Source organism: Oncorhynchus kisutch, linkage group LG5 (assembly GCF_002021735.2).
Source record: "Oncorhynchus kisutch isolate 150728-3 linkage group LG5, Okis_V2, whole genome shotgun sequence".
Taxonomy (NCBI): Eukaryota; Metazoa; Chordata; class Actinopteri; order Salmoniformes; family Salmonidae; genus Oncorhynchus; species Oncorhynchus kisutch.
In genome coordinates, this window is record NC_034178.2 from 50128179 (window position 1) to 50145908 (window position 17730).

General features: G+C 41.1%; 1 protein-coding gene across 3 annotated transcripts in view; it reads left to right on the plus strand.

Moving 5' to 3' along the window:
• The window catches only part of LOC109891583 (uncharacterized), an 84676-nt gene extending 66946 nt beyond the window's left edge, over positions 1-17730 (plus strand). For 2 of the 3 annotated variants that reach the window (XM_031825262.1, XM_031825263.1), the window contains 22 exons: positions 2081-2170; positions 2506-2601; positions 2800-2871; positions 2953-3039; positions 3340-3486; positions 3611-3780; positions 3895-4033; positions 4714-4808; positions 4935-5076; positions 5238-5414; positions 5716-5798; positions 6155-6203; positions 6353-6442; positions 6754-6849; positions 7382-7453; positions 7547-7633; positions 11773-11919; positions 11998-12134; positions 12393-12524; positions 15708-15810; positions 16067-16116; positions 16432-17717. In XM_031825262.1, the coding sequence (XP_031681122.1) occupies positions 2081-2170; positions 2506-2601; positions 2800-2871; positions 2953-3039; positions 3340-3486; positions 3611-3780; positions 3895-4033; positions 4714-4808; positions 4935-5076; positions 5238-5414; positions 5716-5798; positions 6155-6203; positions 6353-6442; positions 6754-6849; positions 7382-7453; positions 7547-7633; positions 11773-11919; positions 11998-12134; positions 12393-12524; positions 15708-15810; positions 16067-16116; positions 16432-16459 (2289 nt within the window). In that variant the 3' untranslated portion in view covers positions 16460-17717. Of the gene's footprint in view, positions 1-2080; positions 2171-2505; positions 2602-2799; positions 2872-2952; positions 3040-3339; positions 3487-3610; positions 3781-3894; positions 4034-4713; positions 4809-4934; positions 5077-5237; positions 5415-5715; positions 5799-6154; positions 6204-6352; positions 6443-6753; positions 6850-7381; positions 7454-7546; positions 7634-11772; positions 11920-11997; positions 12135-12392; positions 12525-15707; positions 15811-16066; positions 16117-16431 lie in introns of all 3 variants that reach the window. The other variant, XM_031825261.1, reaches the window with a different exon arrangement.

Here is a 17730-nt window from a genome sequence, read left to right on the forward strand (position 1 = left end):
AAGCCCCATATACTACCCACCATTGCGACCTGTACGCTCTCGTTGGCTGGCCCTCGCTTCATACTCGTCGCCAAACCCACTGGCTCCATGTCATCTACAAGACCCTGCTAGGTAAAGTCCCCCCTTATCTCAGCTCGCTGGTCACCATAGCATCTCCCACCTGTAGCACACGCTCCAGCAGGTATATCTCTCTAGTCACCCCCAAAACCAATTCTTTCTTTGGCCGCCTCTCCTTCCAGTTCTCTGCTGCCAATGACTGGAACGAACTACAAAAATCTCTGAAACTGGAAACACTTATCTCCCTCACTAGCTTTAAGCACCAACTGTCAGAGCAGCTCACAGATTACTGCACCTGTACATAGCACACCTATAATTTAGCCCAAACAACTACCTCTTTCCCAACTGTATTTAATTTTTATTTATTTATTTATTTTGCTCCTTTGCACCCCATTATTTTTTTTATTTTTTTTCTACTTTGCACATTCTTCCATTGCAAAACTACCATTCCAGTATTTTACTTGCTATATTGTATTTACTTTGCCATCATGGCCTTTTTTGCCTTTACCTCCCTTCTCACCTCATTTGCTCACATTGTATATAGACTTGTTTATACTGCATTATTGACTGTATGTTTGTTTTTACTCCATGTGTAACTCTGTGTCGTTTTATCTGTCGAACTGCTTTGCTTTATCTTGGCCAGGTCGCAATTGTAAATGAGAACTTGTTCTCAACTTGCCTACCTGGTTAAATAAAGGTAAAATAAATAAATAAATAAATAAATATGATTCAATAGTGAAAAAAACATCACCAAATGGACATGGTGAAATCAACACAACGAGTGATGGAAAGGAACAACTATCACTGCCCGGCCATCCTGTGTTCATCAGGCCAGTCAACTTTTCATTTCTGCAGGATTTATGAGCATGTCAAATTCATGATGGTACATGGCAAATGGACATTACATCCTGATTTGGAATTTTCAAATCTTTCATATTGCATTTGGACATTTCTTATGCCATTAGGCCCCCAAAAAAGTGACTTTTCACTTTGACGTTTGACTTCCTATGAAATCGTATTGCAAATGGAGAAAACATATGCCTTATGCACAAGTAAAACATTTTTTAAATTTAAATTATGATAATAAAATTGGACAAAAGTATATTCATACAGTCCTTACACATGTGTAATTGACCAAAAAAATCGAAAGAATTTCGAAAAACGGTCCAGGAAGCACTTTTTTAAGGGGGTGATAAGTTTTTGAAATTTTTTCACTTTTTCAAAATTTTACTTTTGGATGTTGACTTGTGTTACATTTGCAATATGAAAAACCACGGTGGAGCGCACTCGCCACCTGTTGGATTTTTAAAGTGTTACACCTGGCATTTGCCATATGGAATTTGCAATCAACTTTGAACGAAACGACGCCGAATTGAGTGGTATTGGACACCGTGTATATGATTTGTCCAGTGCCAATGACTTCCCATTCATTTTTGTCCATTTCAGGGGGGTGTTCTCTTACTTGCAGGCCTAATATCAGGTCAAACTCCCTTTTATTACTTGCAGGCCTAATGTCAGGTCAAACTCCCTTTTATTACTTGCAGGCCTAATGTCAGGTCAAACTCCCTTTTATTACTTGCAGGCCTAATGTCAGGTTAAACACCCTTTTATTACTTGCAGGCCTAATGTCAGGTCAAACTCCCTTTTATTGCTTGCAGGCCTAATGTCAGGTCAAACTCCCTTTTATTACTTGCAGGCCTAATGTCAGGTCAAACTCCCTTTTATTACTTGCAGGCCTAATGTCAGGTCAAACTCCCTTTTATTACTTGCAGGCCTAATGTCAGGTCAAACTCCCTTTTATTGCTTGCAGGCCTAATGTCAGGTCAAACTCCCTTTTATTACTTGCAGGCCTAATGTCAGGTCAAACTCCCTTTTATTACTTGCAGGCCTAATGTCAGGTCAAGGCCATCATGTTGCTTCAATGTAGCTTTTGATTGAGAGGCTAAGCTTAGCTTCATTTCCCCCCTTTATTTTATTGTGCTACATGTGTAAACAGGCTATTGGGTATATTTCTGTGTTCCAGTGGTACACTCTGAATGATGTGAAGTCAGGTCGTCTTCACCTGGTACTGGAGTGGGTACCAACAGTATCACAACCAGACAGACTGAATAAGGTCAGTTCCACTCCTCCTTTTTTCAGTTTCTTCGTCTCTCATTTCTCTATCTCATTTTCTTTCACTATGCGTTTAGTTCAACAATTTCTCTCCTCCCTCCCTATCATACAATGACGTATTCCTAGAACTCTTTATGCAAAAGACTCACATTCCATAACCCATGAGGCATAACATTTTACATGTTAGTCATTTATCCAGAGTGACTTTGAACCAGAGACCTTTCGGTTACTGGCCCAACGATCTTAACCGCTAGGCTACCTGACGCCCATAACAGAGCACAACATTATTATTGCAAGATGTTGTTTCAAATGAACTATTTTCTCCCCATGTTCCAGGTGCTGCAGCTACAGTCTCTCCAGTCCTACCAGAACAAGGCTGTTCCCTCTGCTGCTCTGCTTTTCGTCTACATGGACAGAGCCCACTCACTGCCTGTGAGTCACCTCTGACCTTTCACCACTTCACCTCAGACACTGCCACTTTGAACATTTGAACTCTGGCTATGCATTGTTGTCTAGTTTTGCAGCTGTGATATGGGTTATGCACAGATGTTGATGGTTTATTTTGTCTAGTTGCTCACAATCAGTGTTTGATTTTGACTGTTGTATCGTGTGGTCTCTGTGTCCTCCTAGTTGAAGAAGAGTGGGAAGGAGCCAAAGGCTGGAGCTGAGCTTGTTCTGGGAGAGACAACATATAGAACCAAGGTGAGGCAGTATCCTTAGAGCTGAAATGCATGACTCGTAACAGGATCTGCCGTGAAAGTCAACTTCTCTGTCTCTCTGAAGGTATGTGATCGTACCAACTCCCCCCAATGGGAAGAGGCTTTCTACTTCCTGGTTCGAGACCCCAGAGAGGAGATTCTCATAGTGAAGGTGAGAGTTCAGTCTGCTTCAGGATGGAGTCACTAAACATGGATAATGTTTAATTAAAACATAATGTCACTCACTGTAAACATCTTGCACAGTCTCTGTTAAATGCAATTCATCCACACAAATCTCCCAACAGGGATATAAACCAATTTGTGCACAAAATTTGAGAGAAGTAAGCTTTTTGTGCGTATGGACATTTTCAGGGCTCTTTTATTTCAGCTCTTGAAACATGGAACCAACACTTTACATGTTGCCTTTATGTTTATGTTCAGTGTAATTCCCTCTTTATTTATCTTTCTCTAGCTCTCCAGTGCTTGGGATCAGGCGATGGGTTCTCTGGTGGTACCAGTCAGAGAGCTGCTGTCAGAACCAGATCTAGTCCTGGATCAGTGGCTGAGTCTGGATGGAGCCTCACCTGACAGTCAGATTCTACTGAGGGCTGAGCTTAAGGTGAGACACATTCACAAACATGTACCAACAATCAACGTTTTGGAGTGTGGGACAAAATGTGCACAGCCTATACAAAGCGCCGCATTATGTACTTTAACTGCACTCTCCATGTTTTTGTTCACAGATCCTGAACTCGAAGATGACTGAGGGTGTTGGGGTACCACAAGGCTCTGTCTCAGGTCCAGAAATTATTTTGAGTGGGAGTTACAGTGAGGAGAAGAAACAAATTACCATTGAACAGCCAGTTACTGCAACAATTGGGGAGAAGCAACACAGTGAGGTGCCCTCTGAGGAGTGAGTTTTTGTCCCTTCCCAAAATTAAAATAGTTCAATTGCAGTTATACATGTATTGCAAATTGTATGCAAATGATAAAACCCTTAAGTATATGTCTCTCTGTGTGTTTTCAGATCTGTTGCAGTCTCCAGCCAACCCTCTATCTCTGAACCTGAGGAAGCAGAGGTGGTCTTTGAGGTCCCCAAAGAAGACCCCAGCCCTCCTGAGACACTCCCACCACACACCTCCCCTGACCACAGCTTTGATACTGAGGTGGGATACAGTGTATGGGTGTCTCTGTATGCATAATCCCTCGTGGGCAGATTCTGCATGTAGACCGAAAAATCAGTTTAGCCATAATGGTATATGTGAGATAACGAGCAGCAGTAGTTCCAGTCTTTGGGTTTTTGTCACTGGTTATTTGGACATATCAGGATTTGGCGAAGGCAGTGCTTAAACAGCTTTACTTCGAGTGCTTCATGCTTTTGCCCACATGGAATTGGAGAGGGGGGGGGTGCCTTGGCTGACAGTTTCCTTTTGTAAGGGTGTGGACTTAGAAAACTGCCAGATCACTCCATTTCTGACACATATAGACCCAGTAGTTAATCACGCTGATTACCAAATTATGCAAGATTTGATTTCTGTGTTAACAGTTAGCCTAGCGGCAGGTAACCTAGCAGTTAAGAGCGTTGGGTCAGTAACCGATAGGTCGCTGGTTCGAACCCCTGAAATGACTAGGTGAAATATTTGTTGATGTGCCCTTGAACAAGGCACTTAACCCTAATTGCTCCTGTAAGTCGCTCTGGATAAGAGCATCTGCTAAATACCAACAACAAAAAACAATAATTTATGTATTCATAAGACATGTTATAATTGGTTTTGATAGGAATTGCATGGCAGGGGAAAAAGATTGACTGCAGGTGTAAGCATTGGAATGTGTTTTTGACCAACAGATAGAGGAGCCAGAAGAAACTGAGGAACCTATCACCCAACTGTCAGTCACAGCAGACACTGAGGAGCTCCAACCCTGGCAGGGTCCAACGGCAGGGTGAGCTCCATTCAACAACAGATCCACAGAGCTTTGCATGTACACTGACTTTGCATTGATAATCTTCAGTGTGGGAAGCAGCTATCAACATGCTGTGTGTGTGTGTGTTCCTTTATGAATATTCAGATCTGTTACAGAGGACATTGCCAGAGCTACAGTGTCTAGCCTTCCTTCTGTGTCTGTACCTGAGGAAGCTGAGGTCATGCCTGATGTCATCCCTGAAACACGCCCTCCTCACACTACCCCTCACCCAAGTTTTGGCACTGAGGTGGGTGCTTTACTGAAGGGACTATAAAAATGATTTATACTACCAAGAACAAAAGTTCAAAATGAATAAAAAATATCTCAAGACCTTATATTGTTTTTATTTTGAGAATGCCTTCAAAAAGGTTATAGTGTGCCACTGCAGTTCTGTTGTTTGTCCTGTAGGGGGTGCTGAGAATCCATGTACTGGAGGCCCAGGATCTGGTTGCCATGGATAAGCTGATGGGGGGCCTGAAGAAGGGCAAGAGTGACCCCTATGTCAAGATCAACATCGGAGTGGTCAAGTTTAAGAGTCGTGTGATCAAGGAGAACCTCAACCCCACCTGGAACGAAATGTTTGAGGTGTGGAGGGACTTGTAGTTTATTCAATTAATCTCTGTCGGCTGTTGAACTGTGTGCCCATTTAGATGAGCGGTAAAAGGGATTGTGCTGTACTGAAGAAAGTAAAAGCAATGCGTGTTAGGACAGACTTTTGATCTTTTTTACAATTACTGTATTTGGAGGGCTTCTCTCATGTTAGAATATATCTGAGACATCTAGAAGTGTGTGCCTTTGCTACCTTTTTTGCCTTAACATGTAATAGTATTATTTATGTTTAGTTTTGTTGTTATTGATCTTCCCTGACATATGTGTGTTTCCCCAGACGGTGCTGAACCCCCAGGCTGGTCAGGAGGTCCAGGTAGAGCTGTATGATAAAGACATGGATGCGGATGACTTCCTGGGAAGGTGTGTTGTGACTGGCCCAACTATACACCATTTAATCAGTAACCTGCTATTGATAGTTTAGGACTATGTCCCCAAGGGCACCTTATTCCCTATATAGCGCACAACTTTTGACCAGAATCCTATGGTCCCTCGTCAAAAGTAGTGCACTAAATATGGAACAGGTTGCTATTTGGGATGCACACAAGATAAGAGTTACAGTTTCATGCACTTTGGTCTCATGGTGGATGAAATGGTTGAAATGTAGGATATCGTTCTACTTTTCTACTTTCACATATCAAATATATAAATGGTCAAAAGAATACAATACCTTTTTGGAGAGTTGCCAAAGCATCTGCTTTGTGTGTGTGTGTGTGCAGGTTTATGATGAGGCTGAGTGATGTCATCAGTTCCCAGTACACAGACCAGGTGAGTCAGTGTATTGAGATATTTACTTCTCTTCCTAGCCTGACTTCCATGTGAGGTCATTACTGTTGTCACAGCTTTGCTTTATTTTCCATCTTTATTTTATTGTGCCTCATTTGTTAACAGCCTATGGGTATATTTCTGTGTTCCAGTGGTACACTCTGACTGATGTGAAGTCAGGTCGTCTTCACCTGGTACTGGAGTGGGTACCAACAGTATCACAACCAGACAGACTGGATCAGGTCAGTTCTTCCTGTTTCAGTTTCTTCTGTCTCCCCGTCTCTCGCTTTCCCTGTTATCTTTTCTTTCACTGAGTTTGATTTAACCCTCTCTTGCCTCCTCCTATTACTCTCTCTCATACAATCATCCTATGACATATTCATACAGTTTACATAAGGAAGTCTTCCTGCACCCAGAATGCAGTTGGCTCAAATGACATAACTCATATGAGGGTTTTGTATTTATTAGGGACCCCCACCCCACTTAACAATTAAATAGCACAGCATTAGGTTGAAAGATGTGTCATTTTAACTCCGGGCTCCCCATGCTCCAGGTGCTGCAGCTACAGTCTCTCCAGTCCTACCAGAACAAGGCTGTTCCCTCTGCTGCTCTGCTCTTCGTCTACATGGACAGAGCCCACTCACTGCCTGTGAGTCACCTTTCACTTTTCACCTCTGATGTTACCATGATCTTTATAGCCTACTGTTGTCTGGTGTTTGTGATAAACTGCGATGATTCGCGTAGTTGTTTCCTTTGGTAATTGTAAGTCTGTGCACACTTGTTCTCTTGTGTTGTGTAATTTATTTCATTGGTGATATATGACCTCAGTGTTATAGATGCAATATGCAGAAATCGCTCTGGCAAATCCTGGTTGCTAAAATTCAAAGGATTAGACTAATTTCAGTTTGTGACTAAACAAGCAATGTATAGTGTAGAGAATCATTGAACCATCTAAACTGCTGTGAAATATATTTTCAGTTGTCTGAAACTTATGATCGGGAAGTATAGAAATAGTGCATAGAACAGATCTACTGCTTCTTAGACTTGCTTTCAATGAGAATGACAACCATATAACTCACATCTCTAAAAAGTTACATATTGCAGCTTTAATTGTCTTATGATCAAGATTTGATGGTATCATATTATGTCACTGAGTTACCCATAGTGACATGCGTTTGTAGATGAAGAAGAGTGGGAAGGAGCCAAAGGCTGGAGCTGAGCTTGTTCTGGTGGAGACAACATATAGAACAAAGGTGAGGTTCTCATTTTACAAGATCATGCTTGTAATTTGTCTTAGATTGACCAAATAACATCTCTTTTTCCCTATCTCCTCGATCTCTCTGAAGGTGTGTGATCGCACCAACTCCCCCCAGTGGGATGAGGCTTTCTACTTTCTGGTTCGTGATCCCAAAGAAGAGATGCTCATAGTGAAGGTGAGAGGTTGTTTATTTGTGATTGCAACCACTTTGCCTCCTGTTTTATTACTGATTTAATACACAATACGATTTCTTTATTGTCCACCCATGTGTAAGTGTTGTTCAAGTCAGCACATCAGTGTTAATTATGTCAACAATAACTATGACGATAAAACGACCTATTTTTCCTGACTAAAACTAAACTCAGTAAAAAAAGAAACGTCCTCTCACTGTCAACTGTGTTTATTTTCAGGAAACTTAACATGTGTAAATATTTGTATGAACATAACAAGATTCAACAACTGAGACAAACTGAACAAGTTCCACAGACATGTGACTAACAGAAATGGAATAGGGGGGAGTAAAAATAAAAAGTAACAGTCAGTATCTGGTGTGGCCACCAGCTGCATTAAGTACTGCAGTGCATCTCCTCCTCATGGACTGCACCAGATTTGCCAGTTCTTTCTGTGAGATGTTACCCCACTCTTCCACCAAGGCACCTGCCTTTGGGGGGGGGGGGGCTCTTCGCTGGAGATCCGGGCTCTTCGCTGGCCATGGCAGAACACTGACATTCCTGTCTTGCAGGAACTCACTCACAGAACGAGCAGTATGGCTGGTGGCTTGTCATGATGGAGGATCATGTCAGGATGAGCCTGCAGGAAGGGTACCACATGAGGGAGGAGGATGTCTTCTCTGTAACGCACAGCATTGAGATTGCCTGCAATGACAACAAGCTCAGTCCGATGATGCTGTGACACACTGCCCCAGACCATGACGGACCCTCCACCTCCAAATCGATCCCGCTCCAGAGTACAGGCCTCGGTGTAACGCTCATTCCTTCGATGATAAACGCGAATCTGACCATCACCCCTGGTGAGACAAAACCGCAACTTGTCAGTGAAGAGCACTTTTTGCCAGTCCTGTCTGGTCCGGTGACGGTGGGTTTGTGCCCATAGGCGACGTTGTTGCCGTTGATGTCTGGTGAGGACCTGCCTTACAACAGGCCTACAAGCCTTTAGTCCAGCCTCTCTCAGCCTATAGTGGACAGTGTGAGGACTGATGGAGGGACTGTGCATGCTCATTAATTGTTTATGGTTCATTGAACAAGCATGGGAAACAGTGTTTAAACCCTTTACAATGAAGATCTGTTAAATCATTTGGATTTTTACGAATTATCTTTGAAAGACTGAAAAGGGTCCGTTTCATTTTTTTGCTGAGCTTGACGATAACAAGCCGAGATGCCCTGGAAAACTATTACAAATTACTCTTAATTTTTGTTGACGATCAAAATTACACGTGAGACTGACATTTTATTTGACATGACATTCGGACCGCAACACGAGAGAGTGTAAACATTACATTCTCTGGCAACAGCTCAGGTGGACAATCCTGCTGTCAGCATGACAATTGCATGCTCCCTCAAAACTTGAGATCTGTGGCATTGTGTTGTATGACAAAACTGCACATTTTAGAGGGGCCTTTTATTGTCCCCAGCACAAGGTGCACCTGTGGAATGATCGTGCTGTTGAATCAGCTTCTTGATATGCCACATCTGTCTGGTGGATGGATTATCTTGGCAAAGGAGAAATGCTCACTAACAGTGATGTACACACATTTGAGAGAAATAAGGTTTTTGTGTATATGGAAAACTGTTGGGATCTTTTATTTCAGCTCTTGAAATACACTTTCCATGTTTTATTCCGTATAGTTGGTTAGTTACAAGTCAAGTTTCCTTTCATTGGCATAATTGACATCTTTCAGTTGCGCGGTCCTATGGGAAAAATAATATTAGGAGTCAGATTTGTGTCTCATTCGACCACATAGTATTTTGCCATAGCTCAGAGTCTGTCATGTGCCTTTTTCTCAGGAGTGGTTTCCTTCTGGCCACACTCCCATAAAGCTCAGATTGGTGAAATGCTGTTGAGACTTGTCCTTCTGGCAGGTTCTCCCATCTCAGCCATGGAATTCTGTAGTTTCAGAGTAGTCATTGGGTTCTTGGTCACCTCCCTTGCCCAGTTTGGTCGGACGGCCAGCTCTAGGCATAGGCAGAGTCTGGGTAGTTCCATATTTTTTCCATTACCCAATGATGGATGCAACTGAGCTCAATTTGGAGTGTCATTGCAAAGGAGTGTGAATACTTATGTATTTCATTTTCAATAAATTTGCTAACATTTCTTAAAACATGGGGATAGTAGGCCTAGTTGTACAAGGCTATCTGAATGTGCACATGATGGAAGTTAGTGGTAGGCTAAATATGTGCATGCAAAGAGCAAACAACAAGCTGCACAAGAACTCACTACTGTAATGGTCCAGGTTACAAAGTGGCTCAGTGACTCGTGTTTGCATCTCAATGTGAAAAAAACTGTTTGCATGTTCTTCACAAAGAGGGCAACAGATGCTACTGAGCCAGATGTCTATGTGTCAGGGGAGAAGCTCCAGGTGGTATCCGATTTTAAGTACCTTGGCATCATACTTGATTCCAACCTCTCTTTTAAAAAGCATGTGAAAAAGGTAATTCAAATAACCAAATTCAACCTAGCTAATTTCCGATTTATACGAAATTGTTTGACTACAGAGGTAGCAAAACTGTACTTCAAATCAATGAATTTGGTTATTTGAATTACCTTTTTCACATGCTTTTTAAAAGAGAGGTTGGAATCAAGTCCCAGGACTACCTGACATGATGACTCCTTGCTGTCCCCAGTCCACCTGGCCATGCTGCTGCTCCAGTTTCAACTTCCACCTGACTGTGCTGCTGCTCTAGTTTCAACTGTTCTGCCTTATTATTATTCGACCATGCTGGTCATTTATGAACATTTGAACATCTTGGCCATGTTCTGTTATAATCTCCACCCGGCACAGCCAGAAGAGGACTGGCCACCCCACATAGCCTGGTTCCTCTCTAGGTTTCTTCCTAGGTATTGGCCTTTCTAGGGAGTTTTTCCTAGCCACCGTTCTTCTACACCTGCATTGCTTGCTGTTTGGGGTTTTAGGCTGGGTTTCTGTACAGCACTTTGAGATATCAGCTGATGTACGAAGGGCTATATAAATAAATGTGATTTGATTTGATTTGATACTCCCCCACATACTGCTTGACTAGTTGGGCCCAAGCTTGCTGTACAACATTAAAACCTATTCAGTCTGTCTACAAACAGGCTCTCAAAGTGCTTGATAGGAAGCCCAATAGCCATCATCATTGTCACATCCTTAGAAAGCATGAGCTCTTGAGTTGGGAAAATCTTGTGCAATACACCGACGCATGTCTTGTATTCAAGATCCTTAATGGCCTGGCTCCCCCTCCACTCAATATTTTTGTTAAACAGAAAACCCAGACATATGGCAGCAGATCCACAAGGTCTGCCATGAGAGGTGACTGTATAGTTCCCCTAAGGAAAAGCACCTTTAGTAAATCTGCATTCTCTGTGAGAGCTTCCCATGTCTGGAATACACTGCCATCAGACACACATAACTGCACCACATATCACACTTTCACAAAATGCTTGAAGACATGGCTAAAGGTCAATCAGATTTGTGAACATGGTCCCTAGCTGTGTGTTGCCACTCCATGTTGTCTGTTGTCTGTAGCTTGTGAGGTGTGGAAACACTTTGTTGCTTTTATGAATTTTGTCTTGCTGCTTTTTGTTTTATGCTGCTCTGTCTGTATGCTACGTCTTGCTTGTCCTATGTTGCTCTGTCTGTATGCTGTGTCTTGCTTGTCCTATGTTGCTCTGTCTGTATGCTGTGTCTTGCTTGTCCTATGTTGCTATGTCTTGCTTGTTCTATGTTGCTATTGTCTATATTGTAATTGTTTTTAATAACCTGCCCAGGGACTGCGGTTGAAAATTTGCCGGTTGGCTAAAACCGGCACTTTTACTGAAATGTTGATTAATGTGCACTGTCCCTGTAAAAATAAAAATAAACTCAAACTCAAATATTCATTATGTAATAGGAAAAAAATATTATTCTGTGACTAAAATAGCTGTGTCTAAAACGAGACAAACATTTTCCAGTTTTAGTTAACTGAAAACTGAAACTAACAAAGGATGAAATGACTACAATGTGAGCATATAATATCTGTCAAAATTAACACTGCAGCATATTACAGATTGAGAAACTAAAGTATGTCTATTGTCAATGACCCATCTCTCTACATGCAGCTCTCCAGTGCTTGGGATCAGGCGATGGGCTCTCTGGTGGTACCAGTCAGAGAGCTACTGTCACAACCAGATCTGGTCCTGGATCAGTGGCTGAGTCTGGATGGAGCCTCACCTGACAGTCAGATTCTACTGAGGGCTGAACTCAAGGTTACACACAGACACACACTTCTATATCCTCAACTGTTTTTGTTGAAATGACTACTTACGAAATGTATCTTTCAACAGATTCTGGAATCTAAAATGGTGGACCTGATAGGTCATGGAATTCTTCCGTGTGCTGCAGGAAACTGTGGACAGGTGAAGCTGTCTCTCTCCTATGCCTCAAAGAAGAAGAAACTGACCATCATAGTCCATGCCTGCAGGTTTGCATCATTCATATCTCTACCATGTCATATAGCAAGAGCCCAGAGTTTGTTAGGTGATATGATGGTCAGCAAAAACTACTGCCCCTTACATATAGCATAGCTTTAAACTCATTACTAAAGAAGGGGTCCCTTCCTGTAATGATATCCCTATCATACATTTTCAAATAAATCCTCATACTGTACCTCTTTCTCTTACCTTACCAATTGACAACACTTTTTAAGGCCATGGATCACATGTTATGTGTTTGTGTATAGGGATCTGGAGTCGTCCAGTAAAGATGGTCTAGACACCTACGTCTCCCTCGTGCTGCTGCCCGACAAAAACAAGGCCACCAAGAGGAAGACAAGCATCAAGAAGAGAGACCTCAACCCAGAATATAACGAAAGGTGTGTGATGTTATCAGCGTTGGTGTGTGTGTGTGTCAGGGTTTCCGTTAGGAAAATGCGGCGCCCGACAAGCGACGGAAGATTTATTTATTGGACTTTTGAGAAATTGACCGGTCATCGATATGCATTGGGTGCATATCCCAGGGCGTCCACTCTCTCAGCCAGCACCATCAATAAACAAGGGCCAAGTGAGCCACATTTACATGTCCTTAAAAACAGCCTATAACAAATTGCCAAAATACAATTCCTTGTGTTTCGATGTGTAGCATTGCCTTATTCGTTTTTACTTTCCTAAAACAATAATTGTTCAGCTGTACGATATAGAGATAAATATGCCGGTGGCATGCTACGACACCGACATGCTTTTCTTTATCCTTGTCAGATAGGCTTCTGCTATACAGATATAGGTGTACAGAAAGACGCTAATTCGTAAATTTTCTATAAAGATAAACATTATTGTTAGATTATAGGAGTAACACTGGTAGACCTAAAACATTCATCACCTCAAGATCAACTGTCGAAGTCAGTTGGAGCGTCAGAACACACTGCCTTCATATCATAGGTCTGCAGTATAACAGGCTAATAGCCACACTAAACCTTAGCAAAAGTTTCTAAACTTTATTAGGGTAAAATAAATAGTAAGTCAAGCAATTGTTTACAGGGAAAATACGAGCAGGATATTATATTGCGGCAAACATTACAGTTGGAACTTAATTTGGTCAAAGAAAATGGCTCAACAGAATGAAGCCAAAACACTTGCGAACTGGTTTAAACCTTCAAAAAAATGTTGAACCGTTTATATTGCAGCAATTACCAAGAAAGGCTAGTGCCTAATGATATCTATTTTACAACAGGCCTATTAATAACCGTCTTAAACTAAATATAGAGCACACAATTAAAAAGAGATCAAACTTAATTTAGCCAATGAAAATGTCTCAACAGAATGAAACATGTGTTGTATATTTAAAGAACTGGTTTAGATAGTAAATAGGCCTACAATAATAAAAATGTAATTAAAAAAGTTTTTAAAATGGCATCCTACCTGCATAGTGAATTGCACAGTAGCCTGCATTTGGACACACCAACGTTCTTCTCATTTTTATCCACTACAACATGAAAACTTGTCCATTCGGAGGACTTTCCCCTTGTAGGCTTTTCACTATAGGCATACTCTCTAACTTTTGTTTTATTTCAATGAAAAATGCCTCCATCTTCGCAATCAACAGAAACCCAAGGCTTCTCTCTCACTGTCCCATCAGCAGCGCGCATGTAAGGCAACATGCAAGGAGTGAGAGAATAGTGCTGAGAATAGTGCTGAGAATAGTGCTGAGAATAGTGCTGAGAATAGTGCTGAGAATAGTGCTGAGAATAGTGCTGAGAATAGTGCTGAGAATAGTGCTGAGAATAGTGCTGAGAATAGTGCTGAGAACAGTGCTGAGAACAGTGCCTTCAGAAAGTATTGTGTTACAGTCTGAATTGAAAATAGATCCAATTGAGATATGAAAAATACACCATAATGTCAAAGTGGAATTTTTGAAATTAATTGAAAATTAAAAGCTGAAATGTCTTGAGTCCATAAGTACTCAACCCCTTTGTTATGGCAAGCCTAAATAAGTTCAGGAGTAAAAATGTGCTTAACAAGTCATATAATAAATTGCGTGGACTCACTCTGGGCAATAAGTGTTTAACATGATTTTTGAATGACTACCTCATCTCTGTACCCCACACATATAATTATCTGTAAGGTCCCTCTGTTGAGCAGTTATTTTCAAACACAGATTCAACCACAAAGGGAGGTTTTCCAAATGCCTCGCAAAGAAGGGCACCTATTGGTAGATTATAAAAAAAACATTGAATATCCCTTTGAGCATTGTGAAGTTATTATTAACACTTTGGATGGTGTATCAATACACTCAGTCACTACAAGGATACCTGCATCCTTTCTAACTCAGTTGCCGGAGAGGATGGAAACCGCTCAGGGAATTCACAATAACGTCAATGGTGACTTTAAAATAGTTAATGGCTGTGATTGGAAAACTGAGAATGGATAAACATTGTAGTTGTAGTTACTCCACAATACTAACCTAATTGACAGTGAAAAGAAGGAAGCCTGTACAGAATACAAATATTCAAAAACATGCATCCTGTTTGCAATAAGATACTAAAGTAACCTGCAAAGAAATTAAGTTTGTGGTATGTTTGGGGCAAACACAACACATCACTGAGTACCACTTTTCATATTTTCAAGCATGGCTGGATCATGTTATGGGTGTTTATTTTTTTTATTTAACTATGAAAGTCAGTTAAGAACAAATTATTATTTTCAATGAAGGAACAGTGGGTTAACTGCCTGGTCAGGTGCAGAACGACAGATTTGTACCTTGTCAGCTCGGGGATTTAACCACTAGGCTACCCTGCCGCCCCACTTGCCATTGGCAAGGACTAGGTTTTTTTTAAATGATAAAACAAAATGGAATAGAGATAAACACAGGCAAAATCCTAGAGGAAAACCTGGTTCACTCTGCTTTCCAACAGACACTGGGAGACAAATTCACCTTTCAGCAGGACAATAACCTAAAACAAGGCCAAATATACCCTGTAGTTGCTTACCAAGACGACATTGAATGTTCCTGAGGGGTCTAGTTACAGTTTTGACTTAAATCTTCTTGAAACTCTATGGCAAGACTTGAAAATGGCTGTCTAGCAATGATCAATAACCAACTTGACAGAGCTTGAAGAATTTTTTAAATAATAATGTGCAAAGCATAACTCTGTGTCTCGAACTGCTTTGCTTTATCTTGGCCAGGTCACAATTGTAAATGAGAACTTGTTCTCAACTTGCCTACCTGGTTAAATAAAGTTTTTTTATTTTATCTGCCAAAAGCCGTCAATTACCAGCTAACGGAAACCCTGGTGTGTGTGTGTTAGTGATGATCCTCGTGGGTACTGGAAGTCCCCACAAGGATATTAACCAAGGAAGATTCTCTCTCGTGGGGACATTTCTCAGGTCCCCACGAGGACAAAGGCTATTTTAAGATTAGGGGTCATGTTTTAGGAAAACAGGATTTTGAATGCAAATCAATTTTAGGTCCCCGCAATGATTGTGTGTGCACCAGTCAACAGAGTCATTTGAACCTGTGGCAGCAGAATGTAACAGTATTTTCCTCCTGTCTCTCTGTGTAGGTTTGAGTTTGAGCTGTCTGTGGAGGAGGCCAGGCGCAGGCATCTGAGTGTCTCAGTGAAGAACAGCAAAGCCTCCTTCAGGAGCAGCGATCTCATTGGACAGGTCAGCCATGATTTGGATTACTGCTTCTGCTATTATGGCTATACTGTACTCATCATACTGTACTATCAGCTGGGTAACTTCGGAGTGAACATGGGAGTCTGTACTTTTTACAAGCAATGCGCACCTTTCTCACCTGGTGCAAATGATGATTCATGCTTCTGTTCTACTCAAGCAAAATCATAACAGTATTATGTAAATACCACTTGTTTAGAATGGTGTATACTAATACATATTAACACCAAACTGTCTTTTTCAGGTGCAGATAGAGCTGGCTCAGATTGACCTGGCCTCAGGGGTCACAGAATGGTGAGTAGTAGCCATAAAACAGAAAGTGGGTGACTAGTGCCTAGATTCAATCTGGAATGGGGAAGATCTGAAATTGAAAGGCAATGTTCCCACGTTTGTGGAGACTGCAGTCACGGTAAACACTGCACATGTCGGCTCAATCAGAAAATACCTTTAAATCTCAATCACGCTATTACGCAGATCTTCCGTGCTCTTGATTGAATTTAGCCCTTATTGATTGTGAGTGTAAAGGTCGATTGGCTGAAATTTGTACATTTGTACTGTTTGCATCTTCTCATTGGAGATCAACTATTTAATCCTCCTCCCCTCCCCCAGGTTTGACTTGAAACAGGAAGCTGAATAGTGGATCTGTCATACCACAGGGTTAAAGTTCACCTGTACAGCCTAACTCACGCCGATGCCTTCCCCCACCTACCACTGCTGCAGCCTTCCCTGTCCTATCACCTGTTAATGTCTCTCTCTAAATATCCACATATCAATATTATCACTAAAGACAGGGCTCAATAGGTCAGAACCTGGATTGATCCAGGAGAAAGTCTGTATTATATAGTTTCATCTGAAGTTTATACCTAGTATTAATAGTTAAGGTCAAAATGTGTACATACTTATGAAAAGGTTGAAGGTTATACCTGCATACTTTAAGAACTGATGAGGGTTATACCCGTTTATTAAGGTTACTTTTGAAGTTTACATTAATAACTTGTTAGGGATATTTGAAGATTATGTACGTTAAAGGTTAATGTACTAATGAACGATAGCTACATGCATTTATCTTGCTAAAGTAATATCAGTAAGGAAGGAGTTAATATTATCAAGGTAAAGAGACTCTTGCCTGATCCAGGAAGTGAATAGGGACCAGCATGCGTTGTCAGTATACGGTATCAGATTGGTATTATCAAATAACTTGTAAGCAAAGTAACAATAATTTTGGAAGATATCAGCGAATTCCATTATATTATGGAATGATGTTTGCTGTGGAAAATTGTTAAGTATGTTAATACTAATAGAAGGATAATGAGGAAGTCAAATGTTAAGTATAGTATGAGTCCTTGCGGATTGAGAGAGAAAAATCAGGTCCGGGACAAGGTAGCACGTCCGGTGAACAGTACACTTTAACCCAAGTCTTTTACTCAGTGTCTAGTCAGGAACCTCCCTTATTAAAAGAGCATTGATTTTACTTTGCCTTATGTTATCACAGAGACTTCTATAGTATATACTGTACCAATGGGGCGGCAGGGTAGCCTAGTGGTTAGAGCGTTGGACTAGTAACCGAAAGGTTGCAAGTTGAAATCCCTGAGCTGACTAGGTACAAATCTGTCATTCTGCCCCTGAACAGGGCAATGCACATATATTCATCCTTTCTAACAGGGTTGTGCTCATTTCAGAATGAAAGCAATGCCTCAAATTCCAATCAAATTTGTGAATTTTAATTGAAGTAGTAAATGGGATATATTCTTTGGTATCCTGAAGTGTGACTTTCAGATTCAATTCAATTTCAACGTATGTTTTATGACTGAAAAGAATGTATTTCAATTGCACTGAATTCAATTCAAATCTGAAAAAGATGATCCTAAAATCAGTGTGCAGTCAAATAAAGTTTTTGCACCCCAAAAA